Genomic DNA, 16,694 nt, shown 5'->3' on the forward strand with positions numbered 1-16,694 from the left:
TGTGTGTGTGTGTGTGTGTTTGTGTGTGGGTATGTGTGTGTGTGTGTGTGTGTGTGTGTGTGTGTGTGTGTGTGTGTGTTTTGTGTGTGGGTATGTGTGTGTGTGTGTGTGTGTGTGTGTGCGTGAGTGTGTCTGTGTGTGTGTGTGTGTGTGTGTGGGGGGGGGGGGGGGGGTGCGTTACACGATAACTATGCGGGGGACTATAATGGGAAGTACCAAAAAATGGCACGAGCGTCTGGTGGCGTAAAAGTAATATACCCACAAAGCTAGCGCGAGGGGAGGGAGCATAATACATAATATTCCTACTAACTGATGTTCTTTTCCATCTTGTTTACCCTTAGAAGATGGAAGCCAAGGGGGAGATGACAGGTGGAGAAGGAGTGGGTGGCCAGGGGAGGGGCAGAATGGGTTCAAGTGGGCAACACAAACGCAACAGTATGCTAAGTGTGCCCGGAGCCAACAAACGACTATCAGGAGCCCAAGCGGACAAGTGAGTCAGAAAAGTCGGATCTATTTTGTTTTACCCCCCCCCCCCCCCCAGTGCTTATTATGACCCCCAGTTACAAATTATATGTTGTTATATAGCACTTAACTATGTAAGAGCACGTGCACCTGGGGGGTCATGAAAAATTTATGCTTACTAAGCTGGGGGGGGGGGGCAAAACAGAATAGATTCAAAAAGTCGACTTAAGAAACCAAACATTCTTCACCTAAATTCGATTATGAAAATCATTTTTAATATATTCATACACCATGCAATCTATGTAGAATGTATAATTGTGCAAATCAATCAAATGACCAAGCTAAACAAAAATACTTATAAAGACATGAAAGCGCTTGATACAAACAACTTTTTTAATAATTAAATTGCGTTTTAAAGCAACAGAAGCTAGAAGTAATTATACTTTATCAATGCAACTAATCGAACGCTAATTAACAATGAACAAAAGCAACTTCGACTAATCAACAAGATCTATTCAAAGCTAACAGACAAAGAGACGACCCCTTTGTTAAGAAAAGACAAAAGGTCTAAGCAGGGCTAACTACACTTACGGTCACGAAATCCGGGTAGCCTCAATAGCGACGACTCTTGGGTTTTGGTTCCTTGGGTTTATTCAAGGCATCCACGACAAGCATAGAGTGAGCCTCGTTATCCTTGCGCGTTTCAAACCAAGTATAAATTGCGCCATTTTTGCTCCCCAGGTTATTGCCAGCATAATAACCCCAAATCCCATTGTCTGCATCGTACTCAATAATATGCACTCCCATGATCTTAGCCAGAGCAAACCAGTCGATAGTTTGGATACCGCGTTTTTTCAGGCTCTGATTAAGATCTATACGCGGAAAGTAGTAACTGTCGTACCACTTCTTAAGGTAACTCTCCCGAGCTGACTCCAACGCGACAACGACTGGTTCAGAATTGTTGATTGACCCTGTAAGTCGTGTACTAATGCAGGCAAGGAAACAATTATAACGGTTAGTTGCGCAATCTTTCACGTCGATCAGTTCCTTCGGCAGATCTATTGAAGGAGCATCTCTGACATTAAAAGGAAGCTTCTCCTTAGGCTCCAAACCTAATGCCCGACAAATTGTTATCCGCTTCTTCTCAGTTATTTACACCATTCGCTTACCCTTGATAGTAACAAGACGTCGATAGGCGCATACAGTACAAAACGAAGTAAGAGAGCGGCATATATCCCGCAACTTGTAAATGTCGTAACGTTCGGCGGCAAAATTTTCTAATGCTTTTCCCGCACCTTTATGGTCAAGAATTATATCGTGAATATGTTTTAACGTTTCCCATGCCGCTGAGGCAGAAACAACAGTTCTTCCGTTCTTTTGAAGAACGCCATCAGAAAAATGATAGCGTTTCGACTTACGAACGAAAGCGTTCCGTGATAAAGTATCGACACACGTATTGGGAATGGCCTTATTATGATGGTAGGCGGAAATTTGATTATATTTGTTTTGGTCCATGGATAAACGAAAAGAAACCAAATGAATAATGAAAAGAAAAGCACGTTTAGATAAAAAAGGAAGAATTTAGTTTGGTGTTGAAAAAACTGAATAAAAAAAGAGCTGTAATAAAAGTATGGTATTAAGAATGGTATCAAAGAAGAATGAATGAGAGCTAGTACCGAGTTTGTTAAATTTGACTAAGAACTTCAAAAAAAAAATACAGATTTAACCAAATTCGCTCAGCACCCCCCGTTTCCGAGGAGAAAGTCCTATCGAAATGAAAATTTGGGAGCTGATAGAAATGATGATTTCAATAGGACCTTTTTAGGGGGTATTTTTCGATATGAGAATTTGAACCCGAGCTATTAGCGCACAAAGTGAGTTAGGTTGAGGTAGGAGGAAGTCATAATTAGCGTCACTGTTATCTCTTAGAAATCACAGGACTTGCAACCCTAAGTACCTTAATTACAAATGAAACATAAAACAGGCTTAAATCGTGTTTCCCGGGTCCCTATCCCAGGAAAACAGGGAAAACGCTTAACTCATGAAACTTCTAAACTATTCTTTGAAAATTAACCAAAATCGGGATGAGAGCCCGAGGCAGTATGTCTTTCTGATTGGAGTAGATCTTAAATCCCAGAATGGTGTTAATAAACGTTTTTTCCATGGAAAACCCGAGAACACCGAAGTTATTAAGTTTTAATAGTTATGTCGGCAAATTGTACTTTCTAAATAGCACATACAGTTTATATTGGATAGCAAAGTTAAATGAGGATGGTTTGCAGACTCTGTCTACACCATGCATTGCGCTACAGCGAAATTTGGAAAATAGCACAAGGAAACACTATGACTCCTGAAACAACAAAAATTTGCCCGAAATTGTAGGAAAGAAGGAAAATGGAATATTATAGATTATAATGTTGAATTATAGTCTAAGTCAACGCCCTCTCCCTATGTCGACATAAATTTCGGATTACTCAGATTTCACAAATGAACTCTTCCATGGGTATTATCAAGCATGCAGAAGATAACGAACAATGAAAAAAGAGACTCTAAATTACCCACCCCATTCTGAAATGGACAGGCGAGATTTCAGGAGGGCATTCATGTCGAAATTAGGGTCCCGGCGGAAATTCAGTCTACTGTTAGAAATATTTTACAGGTTGACATTTTAAGAAGTTTTAAAGATAGACAAAGGGCAACTATAGATGTTTTTGTTTTGATTAAAGCATATAATTGACGTTTGGCCCAATGAGAAATATGTCGCCATTTAACCCAACTAGGAAATCTCTGTTAGCAGAACGATGATTATCATTTTTGAAATGGAATGGTTGGTACATTGGAACGGAATACTTCGGAAAATTCAGGGGACGTTAGGGAAATTTCCGAAACATACGGGTTAAATTTTTCGTTGGCCTAAAAATCATTTAATCTTGCAAATGGTGATCGTAGCATGACGACTTTGATTATTTGTGTGCTCTATCAGATTAATTTTGATGAATTTGGTATATGGTAGGGGAGTATTTTCGAACATTGGTTTTTAATTGGTTCAAAAGTCAAGTGATTCGTTTCTTCAGTACAATAGGGAGGAGCTAATATTATGCAAAGCATTTGACGTTTGGTATTTAGTAGGCGTATTGGTATTTGCGTGAACGAATTTGCATAACTCGTGATATAGGTAGGGGTAGTGCAGCGTGACTTGTTTCGTTGACCAATGAGAGTTGAGTTCATCTTCGGAAGAGCGTTCCAAAAGAGCGAAAGTAAATAAATCAATGCAGCTAGCAATCAACCATCCCCCAAAGAGAGCGAGTAGTAGAACAAAGAGGTGTAATGACAGTAGTTCACACAGGTAACGATTTCTAATGCCACGTGGCAGAAGGCGTTGCCTCTAAGTTATTGAGAGTAGAAAGCGGAAACCGCGAGGAGAGAGAACGAAGAGAGAGGATACAGAACAGTTGGTTCTAGACAGAGAAGAAAAATTTAAAAGTAAGTTTGAGCTTGATTAATTTTTGTCAAGACCAGTTGGACTGTGAGACAATTTGCGATCAACAAATTTGACTTTTAGATTTTGTTAAGACGGAAACGCAGAATTTGAGATAACTTTAAAAATGGGACTGAATTAGTTAGGAACACTTTTCAGAAACGGAAAACACTTTTCAGAAGTTGGGAATTGATTTGATGAAAGTTCTTTTTAGAAGTGTGCACCCATTATTTAGTGTAAAAATTTTTTGAGTATATGTATCTACATTTTCGGTTGATTAATTAATTGCATTTGAGAACATTTCTTGCCGGTGTTATTGTTACTTTGGCTTGATTACTTATTTTCGACTGTTAATTTATTTAATCAACTGAGCTTTTGACGGCGGCCGAGAGCAACTGAGGACAAAAAGACATCAGTTTCAGCAAATAGACGACCCACCGAATAAACCTTTTGAAATCGATAGAGTTTTGGGCGCTAGCCAGTCCTCAGCTAGAAGCCTTTTAACGACAAAATACAAATTTCTACAATCTATATGAGCAAGGAAGGTACCCCCCAACTCGAACTTTTGCGTTTGTCCATGAAATCATCTACACAATAAAAATGCTAAAGTTAATTTACCTTAATGGAGTTAATGTAAAACTCATATTGAGGTAAATTTAACTTAACTTCACCTCATCTATGTTAAGGTAAATTTATCTTAGTTTTTTATAACGTTTTTCAGTACAAACAGAACAGATCCGTTTTTCCTAGTGCCACTCTTGTCCGCTAATCTTAAGACATGGTTGCGGATAATGCTTACATTTTTGAAAAAAAAATTAATTGATCAAATTCTACGTTTGAAACATAATGTCAGGCTCTTAACGGAATAACTTTGGAACAAAAAAGGACCTGATGGATAGGATGCCAAAGAGAAGGAAACCAAAGATTTTATGTGGTCACAAAATAAACTGAAACAGAGTAAAATTGATCGAACACATCGTCGTTGGAAGATCTAAAATCAAAACACTGCACGATGTCTGCATTATTTATCTCTACAATCCATAATCTATCATTAAACCACTTTAAAACTTATTATGCAAAGGGTTAAAATAGGTCCCACGATGCATTTAAATTGATAACAAAACCCACATTTGGTCGATATTCTGCAGAGTCCTTTCTTTTATAATTCCAATTTGGCCATATATTTAATGATCTCAAAATTTTGCTATGATTATGGTCTTCTCCGGTGAAAAAATCGCATTCAACCAACTATGCACAGAACCTCTCAGTGCATTTGATTTAAGTTATTAATAATTAATAATAATAATAATTATTAATAATTATTTTTATTATTTAAGTTATTAAAGTAATAACAGATCTTAGCTCTATTACGCTGTTTGATTTTTTTTTAAAAATTCTAAGTTGTTTTGCCCTACATTACACCGCAAAGGCAGTCCTGATTTGCATTTGGCTGATTTTCCGAATCGTGGAACTTTCTTACGTTAAATTGTGGAGTTCAGGTCACATCCTTCGTAGCCTGATCTCTGCAAAATTGAATTTTGCTAATTTTGTGGAATTGCGTTACGTTCAAGATTGGAATCCGGTTACCAAATCAGTTAAGTCTATTCTTCCAAAATTTGGTTAAAAAAATCACACAATATTAAAATTCGCAATATGAGTTTTTAAAATCCATGTTTTTGTATCTAATTATACATTTAATTCCATTTAATAAAGGTTTTTTAGGCAAGCTCAAAAATATTTACGTTAGTAACTTGCTTGAAATTGACTTAATATTCTTTGCTTGTACCGTAATTTCACGGTTCTAAATTTCCGTAACAAACTTGATTTGACATTAAAAATAAAAGGGGTTTTTCATTAATTTTTACTTATCTTAAGTTTTACCTTGAAATTACCTTAATATTTACTTAACTTATTCCGGCATTTCAGGTCATTTAAAGCGTTTTAAGATAATAAATAACGTAGTACCCGCTTAAGTTTCAGATCTTATCGCGTTTTCAGATTTTTTAGGATGTACTAAACAAGGTCAATACTTTTTGTAGTGGATTTTGTTTAATCTTGGGTTTTCCAAAATGATCCCGCGGCCATTAAAAATATTTACTGTTCATTAAAAATGTTAAAATTTGTATTTATAGACTGGCATATTGAAATAAATTTTAAGAAACCTTACTTTGACTTCAATTTTTTTAAACAAAAATTTAAATTTTAAAAATCCTTTTAGAAAAAACTTTATGTCCCTTAATTTTTGAATCCCAGACGTTAACACGTATGAGAATCAGATGTTTGTTCAGATCGGGACAGAAAGGTAAGGATGATTCTGGCGACAGTGAGTTTTGGGACGAAGCAGCTATTGCTCGAGCCATCACACCATCTGCCAATTTGAGACAGTCTGTAGGAGTCGATCAAATGTACAATCAAGTCATCAACAAGTCAGCTGATGGAATGGTTAGATCTTAACGATTTGAGCAGAATTCCCTCAACATTATTTTTAATCCCTTAAAATTTCTATCTATTTTGCTATTATTCTTCCGCTCGCATTTCGTTAGTTTTGCGATTTATACTTATTTTAAAAAAAATAAAAATGAGCGCAAACCTCGTCTCGGAGACGCAATTATTCTTGTGAATAAAAAAAACTTGTATATAATTTTTTCAGACAGCTTGAGTTGTCACTCTTACAATTTTTAGAGGTTTAAAAGATTCTGGTTATGGATACTAAAATAATCTATCGGAACATTTTATTGCATTCATGAAGCACAAGTTTTGTACTAAAATGATATCCATTTTAGCACAGCAATTAGGCGGTGAAAGCAGATTGTATCTAGAATTATTTTTGACCGGTCTTATTCGACCTTCGAGATTGGTCATTGATTTAGGTCTATTTATTTAAGCCAAAAATTTCATCCGAAAAGAACCAATTATAAGCGGCATGTGTACTCATATAAAAAAAGATATCGACTTCGGTGTTTATCAGAAAAATTATCTACCTAGTCATATAATTGTTATTTTTTAACTGATAGTAACGGTGATAATTATCTCTTACATATAATAGCGAATTAAAAATGTTCATAATAGCAATTGTGAGACAACGGCAGTTATCGCCGAACCGAATCTTTTTATATAGCTGAAAACAATCATAATATTTGGATTTGCTCGTGAAAAAACCCAAATGATAGAAAAACAAGACGGCTCGCGCGAGAATGCGCGTACCACAGAATGTTGCAACATTCGTGTCAAGTTTGTCAAAAAATTAATTCAGTGTCGAGAAGATCTTTGAATGTCTTTTCTTTCTGTAGCAAACATGAGTACCACTTTCGCTTGAAAGAAAGGAACATTTCAAATTCTTCATGTTGATATAACTTTACCAGATAAAAAGTAATTGCGTTGTCAATAGTTTCCCAACGGAAAACTTTTGTTCATAGATAATTAAAGTATAAAAAGAGCAGGAATTAACGATTTTCGATTAACGAAATAAAAAGAAATAGAAAAGTGGAGTCAAATATTATGTCAATTATTTTTGGCAGGAAATTAATTTCAATTTTCTTGTGAGCAAAGAGTCCCATATTAGTAAAGCAATTTAAAGCAAACAAGTCCTAAAATTCAACGAAAACGAACCTTTTTTTCAATGTTTACATTAGCCAAAAAAAGTTTTTGTACTTTTTAAATAAAATCAACCAACGTTTTATACATGTATTAACTCTTGTGGTGAATGGTGATTTCATGTTTCAACTTCTATTGGATCAAAAGAGGAATATATTTTTAAAATTCAACTTCGTACCAAATGAGAAGATCGGAGTAGTATCGAAAAACAAACTTTTTTCCGGGCAACTTTTCTAATTTTTCTCCGAAGCTTCAAAAAAGTTTCCATAAGTGGTCATTTCAACTGAGAGTGAAATGGAACCTTTAGTTACCTGGAGTACATGGCTCTAGAAAGTATTTAGCAGCAAAATGAAAGTTTTTCTTTTTCATAAACAATTTGTTTTACCTTTTCTTATATTTGAGTTAATTACGTTTAAACTATTCCTAAAGAATTTCATTCCGATTGATATTTGACCAAAATTAGGCCAACTGGACAACTAAAACATCAAATGCAAAAACTTAGGTATGCTTTGTTTTTCCTCTCCTCGAAAGCTTATTATTTGATATTTTTAATGATCCTTGGAGAACAATTTTGATCACTTTGATAATGAATTAAACACTGTCAGAACTGTGACTCAGTGTTATGAGGAATAGACTGACTTCATAAACATTTTCGGAAAACTTAGATTCCCCAAATTTTTCCGATTTGAGTTTTTTGTTTCCTGGTGAAAGCAAATACAAACTAATGACAACTTCATTTTTACAGTTTACTGAAATGAACATTCAACTATTTTTCAGGCTCAAATTAGAAAATTAATTGAAGCATCAAGAATAATCAACAGAAAACAGAAAGTTTTTCCTTTCTTTCTCAACAGCAACATTTCTCTTTTTCTGTTCAGTTGTTCTGTTCTGTAGTATTCAATGTTTCTACCACTCTATAAAGTTTGTGTCATTTGATTTTTCGAAAATGAACCGTGGAAAATGGGCATAACGAGAGCCCTTTAGAAACTAGAAAAAAATGTAAAATAAAGTTTGTTTGATCTTCCTCTTAAACCAAACAAGTTTTATAAAATGTCAGCACTGCCTTCGTTGGATCAAGTAGCCTGCAAAAAACAGCTATAAGTTGCACACAAAGTGTTTTTCAGGAAGCCAGAAAACGATCAAAACAAGAACACAGTTTTTCAGTTTTGTTTAGTTTTTTTCTTTTTTCTCTAGAAAAACTGTTTTCTATACTTTTTGTCTGCATCAGCAATATCAATGTTGTTCAATTGAATCACAATTGTTTAGTTGAAAGCGTTCCCAACAAGGGTGCTTCCAACTCCACGCACTGTCATTCACAGAATTTCAACTACACTACTGTATATCGTGGTGTAATTCAGCGCTCTGAAAGCAAAAAAAAATGTTAACGAGAAGAGACTTTGGTTTCCTTCTTCACACAATTTCGCATTTGGAACTTTTGTTTCAAAAATTATAAACTCTTCTGAATGTTTGTGCTATAAGCTCTATGATCATATGGCAATAAATTGTTCGATTTTATGAGAATTATTATTCCTTAGAGATCATAATGTGCAACGCACAAACTTTCTGGCCAACCACCCGAGTTGAGTTTTTCGTTCATATCTTATGTCCTTGTGTTTTAGACCTTTCAATCTGTTCATTCAACCAAAATGCTCAAAAGACTTTGAACGGAAGTTGGGCTCATTTTCGTTATTTTTTGAAAATTCCTTCGACTAGAAAAATATTCGATATTTCAGACCATTTTATCAAGAATTCTCTTGTTCTGGCTATAATCACACGAGTTGAGTTTTCCGCTCACTTTTTTGTGCTTACGTTTTCTCACTCAACCCAAAAGCGAAAATGAACGGCAATGTGCTCATTATTATTATTGTTGCTTTATCAAAATTGCAAAAACTGAATTATTAATATTTTCAAATTTTGACACGGAATGAATCTCATAATGTAATTAACTAGATGCTATCAAAACACAGCAGAGAACAATTGCAATAATTAAACTTGACTGTTAGATGTTGCTTGCAATTTTGTCCTCTGTTTTCATTATTTTTCTGTTGCCAGATGTCCCCAGCAGAGACAGAGAAGAACAAGAGAGAGATGGAGCTGAACAAACGGCTGAGCAAGTTTAGCGAGAAAAGGAATTCGAGAGTGAGGGCGAACAAGGGATTCTTCCTGAGGGATAAAGAGGACTTGAATCGAAACGAAGACGAGGCCGATGAAGTGCTCAAAAAGGGTTAGAGTTTTTTCTAACCAGGTGTTAGAGAAATGCTGGGTATATCCATATCGTCCCCGTGGGGTAACTTTTCACAAAAATACTTTTTGGGCTTTTGAATCATGATAAGGTTAGTGCATGAAACAATTAAAGTGCATGAAATAATTGACTAACTGAATTCTGGATCTTTCTGATTTATCAAATAGGGTTAGTTCCGGATTAGGTCTACAGATAATCATCCTTGGATACTGATCACCAATAACAATTTTAGATTGCTTCAGTTATTGAACCCCCAGTACATATCACTACTCCAGTTACAAATATAAACCATTTAGTATAATGTTCCTTAACCGCCAAATCCCACAAGCCACTTTTACATTAAGATAATAAATACTTCGCAAACATAGGAAATAGTCTTGCCACGAATAAAAATAGTAAAAATGAAACACTTCTTGGACATCGAGTACTAAACAGTTTTGTTTTTGGGGCATAACAACAAACGAAGTAGTAATTGCCATAAAAAAATTAATAATTCTAACTCCACTGGTAATGATTGTATCTCCAGCAAGGTTCTTAAACTATTGCTACCTGTTATAAGTTCACCATTGGTAAATCTATTTAATTGCTGTTTCTTTGAAGAGCATTATCCTAGTATTTTGAAAAAGGCCAAAATTTTGCCCCTCTATAAAGGTGGCACGCGAACTGATGTTAACAATTACCGGCCTATAAGTCTCTTACCATCTTTGAAAAAAGTTTTTGATAGCATAATTTATCATAGGATGTTGAAGTTCTTAGATAAAAAATAAAGTAATTACCACCACGAAATTTCGTTTTAGAGTGGGACAGTCCAGTGCAGTACGGCTCTCTTAACGCTTGATGAATTCCTAAGAAAAATTCTGAACAAAAAGCAGCACTAAGGCGTTTGATACAATTGATCACAAAATTTTGTTGCAAAAACGTAAACGTTGTGGCTTTGGAGGTAAATTTCTTAACTTTTTACAAAGCTTCCTATCACATAGGATTCAATTCGTGGAGTTTCAATCCGGAAAAACTAGTGAGTTGCATCAGTCAGATTGTGGTTTACCACAAGGCTCTGCGCATGGTCCGTTGCTGTTTCTGATATACATCAACAACATGCCCCAAATCTTTGAGATTTGTGAAGATGTTTTAGTTGCTGATGATACTACAATATTTGGTGGAGGAAATTCTTTAAGTCAGGCATTGTCCTCAGACCTTGTTAAGGCTCAAAATTGCTTTGATAACAATAAGTTAACCATCAAGGTAGATAAATGTTGCAAATTCAACTTCGGATCAGGAAATCGGTTTAGTGCGGTTGTTGATGAAAACCTACAAAGGTGATTGATTCTTACAATTATCTAGGTGTTCTCATTGATAAAAAACTGTCTTTCAGCCTGCATGTTGAGCATGTTTATAACAGTTTGAGCAGAATAAGTGGCATTGTTTTTCAAAATAAGAAACTTTTTTACCAAGTTTTAACTGCCAGCATTTTACATTTCCTACGTCAAAATTTCAATTGAATAAGGAATACCGATATATGGTATTGCCTGTAAGAGAGATCTGAATAAAATATTAGGATGTCAAAAACGCATTTGGCGAATTATATCTTTCATAAGACCGACCGATCCCATAACAATATTTATGCACATTAAGTCACTTCTGTCGGTTTTTGAACTGTACCTGTTGGCATTTTTTTGAAATGTTTCGAGAGCTCCCTGAGGTTTTCTCTTTGAGAATCTTCGCTCGGCATAAAAACCAAAACAAACAAAACACGCGCAAAAACAAAAACGAAATGTTACCTCCGGCGAGGAGTTGCAGCACTATTGGTGAGAAATCTCTACAGAGTAATTTGAGGAAAGCATATAACTTTACACAAGATTTGTGTCTTTTACCATCTGATCTTAAAAGCATGAGTAAGGTAACGTTTTTGGCTTTTTCAAAAACTTCAAGCATAATTCTTGGTTTGTTTTGGTAAATTTCTACTTTTAAAGGGTGGGCACTTGTTGAGCTGGACTGCTCTTTGCAATGACCTTTCCAGAAGAAAAGTAAATATTTATGTTTTTCTGGATAAACGTATTTCAAACATTCAAATTTTCAGATAGTTATAAGTTAGTTTTTGTGTTTTTAAAGAAAAAAAATGGACGAAATGGTTTCCTATATTTGGTGAATAGGCACTGGCTTGTAACGTTGAAACCCTTTTTTATAGAAAGCGAGAAGGCCTAGAAAGATTAATAAAAATAAATTCACGAGGAAAACGATTTTGACACTTTAACTTTCATTTGAAATTTGATTTTGTAAATCGGCACGATGTTCTTGATCAGGACCACGGTCAATTTAATTCAGATAGTTATGTGTCGTTTTACAGTAAACCATTTAATGCCCATATCCCATGATGAGGTTCCAGTCACAATAGATCTCTGGTCAGATCATCTTGGGCTGCAAACTGGGGGGGGGGGGGGGGGGTAATGCGAGACACCAACTTGATGGTCACACAAAGGCAATAGTCAGGCTTGAGTCTGCTCAGAGGGCAAAAATTGCAAAATGGTCTATATATTGCATATTACAGCTTATTTTTTTTCCAAATAATATAGGCCCAATAGTGTGGGGTCACAGACGGAAAAACTTTTGTATGTATTATGTTTCGGCCCCCTCAGCTTAGTGGGCATGTAACTTTTGCGCCCCCCCCCCCCAGGCGCACATGCAATTTTTACGTAGTAACGTGCTATATAAGAACACATAAGTTGTTATTGGGGGGGATAAAAAATAAAAACACCACTGGTGTGTGTGTGTGTGTGTGTGTGTGTGTGTGGGGGGGGGGGTTGGGGGCAGAATAGATCTAAACTTTTTAACAGAAGCAAGAATTTATTCAGACCAGACACCAAGTGACAAGAAACGTTTCAACGAGAAGTTCAGAGAGTCACTGGAGTTGTACATGAACCCAAACATACACGACAGTCCAAAGAAGGGAGGGGGAGGAGGTCAGAACAGTAATAGTGACAACAGCCGCAAGGGCAGTGAAGGTCAACAGGGCACTGATCAAGACGGTCTATTCAGGTCAGTTCAAACTTAAACTCAAACAAAAACTCTACTCCCCCTCATGTCGCTAAAAGGTACCAAGATCTCTTGTCTCAGAAATGTTCTCTAAAAAACTGCATACAATTTTCTGCAAGATGCTTTAAGTTTTCGGATCTATCCTATTTTGCCCTCCACCCCCCCCCCCCCACCCCACCCCGTGTTTTTAACGCCCCCAGTTACAAAATATATGTTGTTATATAGCACGTTACTATGTAAAACAAATAGCGTGCGCCTGAGGGGGGGGGGGGCGTAAAAGATATAAGCCCACTTGCAAAACAGAATAGATCCAAGTTTTCTTGGCTAACTGAATTCAAGTTTTAGGTGTTTGAAGTGCAAGAAAATGACTGGAGAAGAGAAAAGATTCACTAGTTTCTTTGAGAGGAATTTACATAACAGCATCGCGCACTCAAGTAAGTATTGCGACCAATACAATCTAACCACAACCCGTCCTTGCTCACTTTCACCTTTTTTTATTATTTAACTCTTGTTAGCAGTTAGTTACCCGGGTCGAGAAAAAATCGGAAAATTATGTAAGATAACGGTGAAAAGTTAGTTTTCACCGCAAATTTCGTACATAATTTTGCGGTGAAATGCGGTGAATGCGGTGAAATTATGTAAGTTCACCGCTAGAGTAAGCGGTGATCTTACAAAAATTCACGACAATTCACTAGTTTCTTTGAGAGGAATCTACATAACAGCATCGCGCACTCAAGTAAGATTTTCGACAGATAAAAAACCTCGCCATTATTCTTATAGTAAATGTTGGGAAAAAAGTGGTAGAACTTCATAGTCTAACCAAAACGCGTCTTCGCTCACTTTCACCTTTTTTTATTATTTAACGCGTGTTAGCAGTTAGATATTCATCAACTCTTGTCATCGCTACGTGCGTTGACCAAAATAGATTAAAACCAGGGAAAAGATCTGGCTATCGCAATTCGATGCTGGCGCTGCTAAAATGTTATTTTTTGACATCAACCTAAACCGTCTTTGCCATAGCTTTTTAAAAAATATATATATTTAGTTACTCATGGGAAAGATTTAGTATGTTTGATTTATAATATTACAACATGTATTTTAACCTAGGTGTTGGAGCTGAGCTTCAGGAATAACAAAATTGTGTAGGAGGGAAAATAGAAACAAAACACTTTCTGTTGTCCTAGTCATTTAATAGTTATAGTTCTAGTTCTAGTTACAGTTTGTCACGTGAGAAAAAAGAGAAAAGGAGAAAATAACAAAAGCAACACACAGAACTCAACGTAGCAGCCGCAGAAAACGACTTAAAGTATAACTCAGCAAAATATTGCAAAAACAAATTGTCTTGAGCAGTAAATAACGTGTTACTGTGTCTTGAACTAGAAATATTCCTGAGCAGTAAATTGTTACTGTGTCTTGTATTCAAAATATTATTCTTGAGCAGTAAATTCTGTTACTGTGTCTTGCATCAACGAATTATTGGAGCTGAAATTCAACTGTTACAACCCCAACTTCTGGTATTCTCAACTTGTGAGTACAAACAGCAAAAGCCAACTAAGGTTTAAACTTAAATATTTTTGCACAAACAGGTCTTAGACATATATCTTTGTCTTCGATTTGTTTTTTCTATCGGATTGAACTGGTATACATAAAAAGATCCCGTATTGTGTGATCTGTAGCAATCCAGTTCAAATTGATAGTTGAAAAAACTACGATTAGCCAATAGTTACAAAACTGAATAATTAATGCAACGGTAAGTATAGCAGAGCGGATATACAGTTACAAAAGCTACCTGCATCAACGAAGTATCCGGACAGATTTTGTAACCACTCAGAACGAACTTGGCAGTGTAAAACTTTCTTTTTGAAACACAGGAGAGCAGCCGTTACATTTGGTCCGCCGACCCGGACAGTGGAATAAACTGCTGTCCAACCGAACAGTCGAAGTGACGAAGTCGTCGACGAACGAGAACAAAACTCAACAGGCAATTCAAGACGCAAAGCAAATTAGGCAAAGTGCATTAGAAAGTGAATAGCAAGGCTTAATTAAGGCAAATGAATAAAAGTACTGTAGAGATTCAAGCTGCAACCCCAAATTACAAACGAAGTGACTCCGTCACAGAGTCAAAACGTTCTGCATAAACAGATTAGCAACTGTCAACAACAACTCGAAGCAAAAACTCAGGAGGGCCAGGAGCTAATCAAAAACAACGATAGACCAAGCAAACTCAAGACCATCTATCAACAGGTACTGAAGCTTGACGACTCTTTCTGCATTCTTCTTCGGAAGCGAGCAAATCTTCTTCGTGATCCCGAATTTTTTAATCGTTACGAAGCCGAACGACTAAACTTCTTACAAACATTAAACGCAGATTGGTTACCATACATTCACGGAGAAACAAACATGACGGATCAACAGAATCAAACCGCACAATTGATAAGCGATGCAGAACCAAATGCCGCGAAGATTTCACAGTCTGTTGTAGGAGTTTCTCAACGAACTGTTGAAAGTGGAAACCCAAACAAGGGCAACGATTCAAAGGCCTCCTGTGATAAACGAGCTAAGAAGGCAGAAAAACTTGCGGCTTTAGAGAAAGACTTTGCAGCAAAAATGAGGTTGAAGAAAATTGAATTCGAATTGAAATGGAAAGAGCTTGAAATGGAGATGCAACTTTTTGAAGAAGAAGGTGCACTGAAACTGGAATACGAGAAAGAAGCTCTTGACGCAAGAGCAACAGATTCTGATGAAAGTGCGGCCCCTAGTATTCGAAGTAGAGCACCATTCAACTGGAAAACCCCGAAGAACAAAGATGTTTCCGGTTGGCTCGATAACTCGGATAAATTCTCCAAGTTGCACGATGATAGTTTCGAGCGTGCAAAAACTAGGATCGACAACAATTATCCCAGGGTAAGCTTCAATCGCGAAGGTGTACTTAAGTCACGGTCACCAGGTGGAGGGCGTGTCAGCTCAGCCCGGGAACAGGACAAGTTTAAGCGTGATAAACCAAGCAGTAGTAGTCAACTACCTAAGTTGAAGTTGAGTTCATTCGACGGCAACCCCCTAGAGTGGCCGGAGTGGTCGAATATGTTCAAAGCAACGGTTCACCATCGCGATATACCCGACTCAGAGAAAATGAGCCACTTGAAAACTTTGTTGACAGGTAAAGCAAAGTCAGCTATATCAGAAACGGGCTATTCGGGAGAATTCTACGCTCTAGCGTGTGAACTCCTGGGACGGAAGTTTGGGCGACCTTACCTAATTGTTGACGCTCAGCTTAACATGTTGCGCAAACAACAACCAATTCGAATGCACAACTTAACGGCTATAATTAGTTACTCAATAACAATCAGCAACGTAGTTAATGTACTGAAGCAATACAACTATGAGGGCGACCTGCAATCAAGTTCAACACTGCAAGTGGCAATTGAAAAGCTGCCCCCAAACTTGAAAGAAAAGTGGTTCTTTTTCGTTGACGAGTGTCAAGAAGATAGGCCCGATCTCACTCTCCTTGAAAAATGGTTAGCTCGAATGGCTTTTGTCCATGAAGGAATGCCATCAACCAAGAGCGAACGGAAGGAAGATGATCGACCAAACGCTAACAAGGAAAAACGATTCTCAAAATCGTCAAACGTTACTGCGAACGAAACGAAGCAAATGCAAAACAACAACTGCCCACTAGCGGTTGGCACTCGTAAGATATGGAACTGTCCAATATTTAAGAATATGAATGTCACCGATCGCTATGCAGCAGTAAGAAAAGAACGCTTATGTTATGGATGTCTGGGGAAAGGGCATGCAATCAAAGACTGTAAAGTCCACCCGTGCGGTTTAAATGGATGTACCAGAAAGCACAACAGACTGCTACACTCAGAAAACCAAATGGACGAGGGT

The 16,694-nt window shown here is 36.8% G+C and overlaps 1 protein-coding gene across 1 annotated transcript in view; it reads left to right on the forward strand.

Moving 5' to 3' along the window:
- The first annotated feature begins 344 nt into the window (after window positions 1–344).
- Window positions 345–16,694, forward strand: part of LOC142358061 (uncharacterized) — a 28,515-nt gene continuing 12,165 nt past the window's right edge. The window contains exons 1-5 of the mRNA XM_075409538.1: window positions 345–490; window positions 6,229–6,382; window positions 9,587–9,758; window positions 12,626–12,809; window positions 13,152–13,240. Of these exons, the coding sequence (XP_075265653.1) occupies window positions 345–490; window positions 6,229–6,382; window positions 9,587–9,758; window positions 12,626–12,809; window positions 13,152–13,240 (745 nt within the window). The remainder of the gene's footprint in view (window positions 491–6,228; window positions 6,383–9,586; window positions 9,759–12,625; window positions 12,810–13,151; window positions 13,241–16,694) is intronic.

The sequence above is a fragment of the Convolutriloba macropyga genome, unplaced genomic scaffold, assembly GCF_964194025.1.
Source record: "Convolutriloba macropyga unplaced genomic scaffold, txConMacr16.3 SCAFFOLD_2117, whole genome shotgun sequence".
Taxonomy (NCBI): domain Eukaryota; kingdom Metazoa; phylum Xenacoelomorpha; order Acoela; family Convolutidae; genus Convolutriloba; species Convolutriloba macropyga.